Here is a 9,154-nt window from a genome sequence, read left to right as displayed (position 1 = left end):
ATGTTTCATTGATCCTGCTGTTTGTGTCAACTATTAAAGTTGTTAAAATCAAGACACTAAGTCACCTTTGTTTATACAGCGGTTTATACAGTACAGCTTGTTTCAAAGCAGTTCTGCACAAAACCGTGATGTCATCCTCCAGCTCAGTTCAGTTCTCATCCGATAGTGCCAGTGCAGGAAAATCAATAATATTGTTGAACATAAAGTGTCCCCAGTTAAGCAAGCCAAAGGAACACAAACCCCATCAGGTGACAGAAATGGAGAAATGACCTTGGGAGAATCCAGGCGGAACAGTTCTCCTCTGGCCAAACGAACGGACACAGTGTGATTATGATTCAGGCTGCATCACATGTCAGATTGTGCATTGATATCATTAAGTTCATTTCATTCAGCTCCTTCTGCTTGAAGATTGGGATACATCAGGCTGACATATGGTGGGGGGGGGGGGGAGTTGAAGCAGGTCATAGTTTTGATATTCTAGTTTTGGTGCTAAATAGGAAAAGGATCTCCCGCCAGCAGTCGATTTTGATATTCTAGGTATTATCAAATGGCCGGAATTTTGAGATCGCAATAGACGTGAAGGACTATAATGCGTTAAGAGCTCGCTCAAGTACTGCGGAGCTAAACCATTTAGTGCTTTGTAAGTAATCAGCAATATTTTAAAATGTATGCGATGTTTAATAGGCAGCCAATGCAGTGTTGACAGAACCGGGCTAATATGGTCATACTTCCTGGTTCTGGTAAGAACTCGAGCTGCTGCGTTTTGGACCAGCTGTAGTTTGTTTATTAAGCGTGCAGGGCAACCACCCAGTAGAGCATTACAATAATCTAGCCTTGAGGTCATGAACACATTAACTAATAGTTCTAATAATTGTTCAGACGCACTACACTGAGAGGCGTTCTCCATATTGTCGTCAGCGACGCAGTGTCTCGTTCTCAGGGAACAAGGGGTTACAGTCGTAACCCGAGATGTTTTGTAATTATGTTTCGTCAGGCCGTGAAAAAATACGAGCCGAGTATATATTAAACATTAAGCATCTTTTTCGGCAATAACTATGTGTACTGTGCTGGATTAACCGTGATTGGTCATAGCACTTGCATATTGCTGCCCTATTGTTGGTTTGATTGCTTTCCTCATTTGTAAATCACTTTGGATAAAATAGTCTGCTAAATGATCAGTGTTGCTTTCAATCAGAATTGCAACTTCAGTTTCTAATATAAAGCAGATTATCAGTGTGTTCATATGTTTACTCACGTCTGACCTCGACAAACTGAACTGAAGAAATGAGCCAAAGAAAAAGTTGACCTAAAAGAAGGTGGAGACTCAGAGCCACGCCCACCCATTACATCATCACCACAGACCAGTGACCAAGGGGTTTAGCAGTTGGAGCAAAACTTTAAAACTTTGCATCAGTAAACTCTTCTGAACTCAAGAAACTCCAAATGAACTTAGTTTTGGCCTGGTTTTGTTCAAAATTGCATCACACCAGTTCGTTCTTCGATTTCACCTGAAGTATATCAGGGTATTGCATTAATCAGATCATCTTGGCTTAAATTCAGAGTGGGAATGTTTATATATTAAAAACTATTTGTAGATAAATAAGGTTTTTTGTCCTGCATCTCAATAATCAGTGTTATTCAGATTATACAACAACAATAAACAATATAGAAATAACACTAAACATTCTCAGCCCAAAGTGTTTTTACAGAACAGTCCTGTGCAATCTCTAACATTTTATTGAACAAACTTTTGAGGAAATATACAGTATATTACATGTATATACAATAAAACAATAGTTTCAGAATAAATACAGCAGCACATTAAATATTCAGGGAGTCCATAAAGACGTTGTGTCTAATGTGAGGTAGACATCTGTTTTAAATACATAGTGAAATGAAATAAAACAATTAAAGTTTAGCTTACATAATAATATTACAATAATAAACAGTCTTACAGGCTAAAACTGTTTACAGACTACATGTTTACAGTGTCCGAACAAGATAATCCTGGATACTTGCTGTGCAAACATGGTTATAATGAATTAAACCACAGTGAACAAAGACTGAGGCAGAATTACAGACTTGTCATTTGACCAACTTATAATACTAGTTAATATAAAACTAGTTAATAAATATTAAGACCATGTAAGAGCTATACATAAGAATAAATAGGTGTTGATATGGTATGGAAGGAAACATAAGTTAAGGGTATGGTCCTCCAGTGAAGGCTTCAGTGCATGAGCTCCTGATGACACTGGGAATCAGCCGATAAACCATCAGTGCCTGAGATCCTCTTCCCACTCCAGGAAGACACACACCAGCAGTGTGGAGGCTGGCCGACGAGAGACGTGTCGCACTGACAGAGAGATAAAACAAGAGCATTTTAGGGCTAGCGTGCCTCTGTAGGGTCAGATGTCATTAGGATAGAGAAGAGATACCTGTTTGGCCTTGTAGAATCCGTGCCTATCACAGTTGGGGAGGTAAAAGCTTGTGAACTTCTCTCCTAACGTCTGCTGTGATTGTGCGATGACGTCCAGAGAGGCGTGAAGCTCAGTGTGACACGGACCCTAGACCAGCGAAAGAAGCATCACAGAAACATTCAACAGTAAACGGGGTGGTTCATCCAAAACATACAAGCTTGGGAATGACAAACCAAATCAGGCCTAAATGTAAGATTTGAGGATTTAAATTGCAAGTGAAATTTTCACTCAGTGGAAAACAAAGTTTTAACATAAAGTAATAAAATTAATTTGATGCATATTTGTCCGTCAACGGGTTACATTTCTGGTAACCAGGTTTATATATTTATCATCAATAAATCAAATTTGTTTCAATCTCATACATTTTAAATAACTAAATATGGCTTGGTCCACAGCTAGCCATATTTAAACCATGTTCATACCTTTTAACTGAATACATTTGTTTAGTCAATGAAGAGAATGATCTGATTCAAAGCCATTTGAAAAAATGCATTTTGAAAATATGATTACTTAATTTTTTTAAAAAAAGATGCAATCAAATAAATAAATCTTTTGGTCGAAATACAAAGCATTCTGTTTTAAACATGTAGAAACTCAATGGCTTCAGCCAGTAAAATGTCTTGTAAATGTAATGGTTGGCGCTCGGTTCAGTACCTGTTGGATCAGTTTCTTTCGGATGGCGTTGACTTTGGCCTTGATGCTCTCCTGTGCCTCGGCCGCGTCCTGCGGGTCGAGTGGCCTGTTGAGTCCCAGCAGGTACTGCAGCGAGCCCTGATCAGACGTGATGTCCGTGTCCTCTAGAAAGGCAATTTAGACACAAACATGAGTTTCTCTCCAGTGAAAACTGACCTCTGGAAAGCAGATGTTCACTGAAACGTACCTTCCGTCGGCTCGTACTCGGTGCAGACGGCTTGGCCGCGGGTCAAAGCGTGGAGTGGCCGCGGGTCGCCGGGCCTCGGGACGCAACGCAAGCCGGTGCCGCAGTGAGCCGTGTAGACACCACAGGAGTCTCCCCTCTTCAGGGCGCAGGACGAGCAGCATCCACAGCCCGGCTCTCGCAGGACCTCGGGACAGCCCGGGGACACGGCAGGACAGGCGGCGAGCTGCTCCGGTGAGCATGGAGCGCAGCGGATGGGTTCAGGCCCGACCACGGGGGAAAGATCCGCCGGACGGACCAGGACGCTCACCAACATTACAAACACACACGGACCTCTCATAGCAGAACAACAAGCTGTGTGTCGCACTGAAACTAATATCTGCTGCTGTGTGTGTCAGATCTGGTTCTCTGGGGATGTGCGCCGTGTTTTTATGCTGTGACATGATGACCTCAGAGCGGTTAATCATTGACACACTCGTCATCTGTATTAATGCTGCTGTTTTTTTCAGTGCATGGGTTTACTCCGGTTGCGTAGATGTCAATATTTACTCCAGAACGAAGTGTGCTGAACCCATTCCTCCGCAACATGGATTGACAATTTGTTTCCCGCTCCACCAATTACAGGCTCGTTATGCTGCTGTTTATAATACATTACTCATATAACAGATTCAATCCACTACTTACACAATAGCACTTATGTGAGCATATCTCAAAGATGTGTTTTTGACTGACACACTTTGAGTTAGGTCACAAAAACAAGGTCATGAGGTCGTTGCATAACAGGACGGGTTACTGTGAGCTCTTCAGCAATCATAACATGTTTGCCATGAGGCGCCGCACAGTAATTAACAGATCCTAGTGTAGTATTAGTCCAACTTTGGACATCACAAGATCTCTTGCAGGAGATCAACCAATAGGTCAAACTAGTTTGAAGACAACAGACACTACAGGTTTAAAAAATGGCTTGAACATTTTAGTTTATTCCAGTATATTCCAGTAAGCCTTAAATGAGGAGCACATGAGTTCAAGTGTTGTTTGTCAGGTTGATGCTCTTCAGGATCACTGTAGGCTCATGGGTGCCTATACGCACACACACACCATGAGCAAATCATTTACATCCCACCCACACACACATTTCACCCATAGATTGTGCAAGAAGAACGAAAACAGTGGACCGGAGAAGGAAAATTAAACTTCTGCCTTCATCTTTTCTAACTAGCAAGAAAAATACCCAAAGAATGACAAATGTAAACGATGAGCTTCATTCCTCCATTGTAAAGCAGGGCGTCTCTTTATTCGACGGTGAGCTCATGTGTCGTGGCCTCCTCGATGTCACGCATCAGATTCACCAGCCACTGCGGCAGATTCCCCTGCAGAAACACACCTCAGTCTGAGCACATCCGTGTTCTTCATGCTCAACAGAATCTGCAATATTCCCTCAATAGGATTTATGCTTTCACTTATTAATTGGCTGATTTCAGATATCGTAGATTACATCTCTCTGAAATACTTAATCTCATGGCAATTTGCTAATATTTTATGTTGTGCCTAAAGTAGGGCTGATGGCGCATGTCCAGCACAACTTCGGTTTCATGCCCACTATGGCAATTTAAATCCAGCCGTTTCACAAGGGTGTAAAAAAAACCTCATATTTTAAACTAGGGAGTTAGCTTTAAGGTATGTTTTTTTTGTATGTGTAAATATCAAGGACATTTTGATTTACCATGACCGCTTTAACCTACTGTAGAAACTGTGTTGCTATATGAACATAAGTTCACAGAAAGAAAGAAAGAAAGAAAGAAAGAAAGAAAGAAAGAAAGAAAGAAAGAAAGAGAGAGAAGTTGTAAAGTCACCTTAGACGTGTGCAGGACCGGATGATCTGCGGGGTCAGACGGTGACAGGCTCGTTGGGTCTTGAGCAGTTGGTGCAGTCGTCAGTCTCGTCTGCGCCTGCCGCTCTTTACCGGTCTGATGTTTGCGCTGAACTCCAGAGTTGAGCTCCAGAGACTCGTCCGGCTCCGCATGCTCTGAGATGGTGTGCAGGGAACTCATGATCTCCAGTGAGAAGCGACTGTCCTTAGATCATAATGAAGAAAGAAATAATTAAAAATTAATTTCCTGAAAATAATGTTTCCCAGCTAACGGGGAATGTTCTCAGAGCTTTGTCTAATGTTGTGACTAGGTTCTGCCAATGTTATGAACAAACATTCTTCCTGTAAAATTGATAGAGTAATCATTAGTAATGTTCTCAAAACGTTAGCACAAAAACATTATTATGCATGGTTCATCATGTTTTTTTCTTCTGAAACATTTTAGGTCCCATAACATTTTTTAAAATGTTAGTACTCGTTTCAGAACATTCAGGGAACATTCAAAAGTAACGTTCCCAAAATGTCTGCAAAATGATGAAATGGAATGTTTCGAACTAAGAATAAAAAAAAACTGGATGTTTTGAACATTCAGAAATAACCTTTTCAGAATTGAATGGCAATGTTAGCAAAAAGCTCTTGAAACATCTTTTTGTCAGCTGGGATGACATAATCTTACATTATTATGTCACACATTTACATTTATGCATTTGGCAGACGCTTTTTAATCCACAGCATTTCAAGGTACACATTTACATTCTTATCAGTTCTTGTTTTCCCTGGGAATCGAACCCATGACCTTGGCGTTAATATTAAGTAACATTAATATTTGAAAAACATGTCTGCAACTGCAGAATCACAGAAATAACACATGAACTGCTATCATAGAGAGAATTGTGTGAGACTTAAATTATCAGATCGTTTGACCTTCATGCCTGGGCAATGTTAGTTCGCTTCAGATTGTGAAATGTCTTGTGGTGCAACTCTTCAAAAAGTCACTAATGATAATAAATCAAAACTTTTCTTGAAAATAAAATATTTTGAAAACACATGAAACTATCATGAACACAAACAATGCATTTCTTGGCACAATAAAAAGAAAATATTTTCCTTTGTCGTCTTACAAATCATTGACCCGTTTGCTCTTCTTTTAATCTTAGTTCTGTCTAGGAGAAACAGTTGAAATAACAGATAATAGACAGAGAGACTTTTCTTTCCAACAGCAACAGTGCTTTAGCCTAACCTCAGTTTTACCATGGTAAAGCAGCATAAGCTTGTATTTTGATGTTTGTGAAAACGATTAACCCTGACATACACTCAATTACTCTTACTGTAACTGTGTGTGAGCCGCACAGATCCTCGGTATCCCGTCGGTTACCCGTCTCACCTGCCACAAACACACGGATCCTCCTGAGGTCAGCTGATGATTGAGCTCACCTGTGCAGGTTAACAAGCCATTCTCCAATGTTAGAAGAAACTGCACAGTATTAAGGCCTGTTCACACCAACTATGATAAATATAAAGATAACTGTATCGAAAGCTATATTGGCGCCGCCCATACCAGCAGAAGATATCTTTTAGTTTTTTCTAAGCGCATGTCTGTTTATCACTTTAAATGCTCGCGCGCGTTAAAGAAGGATGGATTCTGATTGGTTGTCAATGTTTTTATCGTTCATCAGCTGGATAAAATCTAAAAGTGACTGCAACAATATCGTTTCTCTGTGCCGTTATAGCTGTGGTGTGAACTCTGCAATTCTTTAACCCTTGTGTGGTGTTCATAGTTTTGTTATTCAGCCAGTGTTCGTTGGTCTGGTGGACCCGCTGCATTTTGGGGCTTTTAATTCAACACTATCAAAATATTTTATGTTAAAATACTCAACAGATGTTTAATTCATCCCAATTACCAAAAGCAATATAAACAGCATATGGTTAATATCTTCTCTTTACCTTTATTAGATCACATTTAAGAACTGAACCTTGTGCGGGAACGGCAGGGGTAGAAACACAAAACACTTGCACTCACTCTCTCACACTTACACACAATCTCTCTCTCACACGCACGCACGCACACACAAATAACGGATTGAGAACACCTTGCATGCATTTTACATAAATAACACACTCACAAGAACGAGGGAGAAACGCGGAAGAACATTTAAAAGGTCTAATAATAATACATTTACGAGCACTACAGTCACTGAACAAATGATTTGTCAGTTTAACTGAAAGAATAAAGGCATAGTTACTTTTTTGTGCATTGTTCTTTGAATTGTTGATCTACATCATTGTGTTCTGTGTAATAAACTTCGTGCGCGGCGCATGTTGTTTGAATGCAGCCAGTCACACACTCCGAAGAGGTGCTTCTACATCACATTCCCTGACATTGCCTCTGTCATGTGTAATGGAGCCTCGACTTTGCTTTTCAACTCGGAAAAACGAAGTTTTCAGTGATGTGCAACCTGTACATATCTGTTCACATCTCAAAAAATGTGTTTTGGGGTTACATGACCCTTTAATATTGAGAACGATTTTTAGAACTATATCTTTATCATTATAGTCCATATCGTCCTTGGTGTGAACGGTTCTTTAGAATTTTTTTTGATAAATGATAGATTAAAAAAAAACAGCCTTTTCCTCGGTTTAAGTCAAGTCATCTTCATTTATAAAGCGCTTTTTGCAGATTGTTTCAAAGCAGCTTTAGTGATAATAGGAAATTAATGGAACAGAGATTATTTTGGCTTTACCGCAGCTCTAGAATAAAGTTATTGTCCAGTTTAAGTACGTTTTCGATTTATTCATTTCCATTGTAAAAATAATTCGTTATTAACTTAGGGGCTGTTTTCAACTGAAAACAAAAAAACTTTTAATGCACTCTGGCCGTTCATTTACACAACATTGGTGGCCTGAGAACTCAAACTTTGAAATAGGGTTCAAAGTGCAAGTTTTTGAAAACAAGTTTTGAAAACAATACCATTATCATCTCTGTGTAAATGTCAAAAACGTGAATAGTTTAGTCTATAGGCATGTGCATTTGAATGTGTATGTGCGCGGGCGCATAGTCTTTCTTTACAAAGTGACATCGCCAAATTACTTGTCTGACCTGCATTATATAGCGTTTTTAGTCGTTTCCACGGATCCATGTGAATAGGAATTATTTTAATAACATTGTCATCTGTACAGGGGGAAAGGGAAGGGGAGGAGGAAGAGTCTAGTTGACACAATCTCTGCTGACACTTCAGGGCTGCGTTGTCATCATGTCCAGGCGCAGGTCCACCATCTCATCTGGATACGGCCTGGATCCGGCAGACTATGGTAAACCTCGGGATAAACAGAGAGAATAATATTAGCATAGATGCCATTCTTCTTATGATGTAACGAGTACATCAGGATTTATGGGAAGTGTTCCCCGGTTCCAGCTGGCCTAATCTATGCAGCCTAACATTGAATTATTGAAGTCTATAATGTGTTATGTGTATGCTAGGTCAAAGAGATGTGTCTTTAATCTAGCTTTCAACTGACAGAGTGTGTCTGCTTCCCGGACAATGTTAGGAAGACTGTTCCAAAGTTTTGGTGCTAAATAGGAAAAGGATCTACCGCCAGCAGTCGATTTTGATATTCTAGGTATTATTAACTGGCCAGAATTTTGAGATTGCAATAGACGTGAAGGACTATAAAGCGTTAAGAGCTCGCTCAAGTACTGCGGAGCTAAACCATTTAGTGCTTTGTAAGTAATCAGCAATATTTAAAATGTATTCAATGTTTAAAAGGGCGTGTTCAGCGAGGTCTGCAACGGGAGAGAGAGACAGGAGACGAGCAGTACGTAAGTGGGTCAAGTACAAAATGACATACACCTGTGTCTCGTTCGATAATTGGCGTGAAGGGAGCAGATAAAAGCCACCTGGAAACAGGAAGCAAGGAGAGAGAGAAGCT

General features: G+C 40.1%; 1 protein-coding gene across 1 annotated transcript; it reads right to left on the bottom strand.

Moving 5' to 3' along the window:
- Positions 1-1,721: 1,721 nt before the first annotated feature.
- Positions 1,722-3,780, bottom strand: igfbp1b (insulin-like growth factor binding protein 1b). Its single transcript, XM_084119521.1, has 4 exons — positions 3,361-3,780; positions 3,135-3,277; positions 2,439-2,567; positions 1,722-2,356 (listed from the first exon to the last, which is right to left on the bottom strand). The coding sequence occupies exons 1-4, from the start codon at positions 3,695-3,697 to the stop codon at positions 2,231-2,233; spliced, it is 735 nt and encodes a 244-aa protein (XP_083975647.1). The 5' UTR covers positions 3,698-3,780; the 3' UTR covers positions 1,722-2,230.
- Positions 3,781-9,154: the final 5,374 nt, after the last annotated feature.

This window comes from Abramis brama, assembly GCF_963993115.1.
Source record: "Abramis brama genome assembly, chromosome: 7".
Taxonomy (NCBI): Eukaryota; Metazoa; Chordata; class Actinopteri; order Cypriniformes; family Leuciscidae; genus Abramis; species Abramis brama.
This window is presented reverse-complemented; position numbering and strand designations above follow the sequence as displayed.

What these genes read in the sequence shown, in the direction of transcription:
- igfbp1b (XM_084119521.1), bottom strand. Translation starts at nt 3,697, where the DNA reads ATGAGAGGTCCGTGTGTGTTTGTAATGTTGGTGAGCGTCCTGGTCCGT. An exon ending in CGAGTACGAGCCGACGGAAG is followed by an intron (nt 3,278 to 3,360) that starts GTACGTTTCAGT and finishes TTGCCTTTCTAG; the next exon opens with AGGACACGGACATCACGTCT. An exon ending in GAAAGAAACTGATCCAACAG is followed by an intron (nt 2,568 to 3,134) that starts GTACTGAACCGA and finishes TCGCTGGTCTAG; the next exon opens with GGTCCGTGTCACACTGAGCT.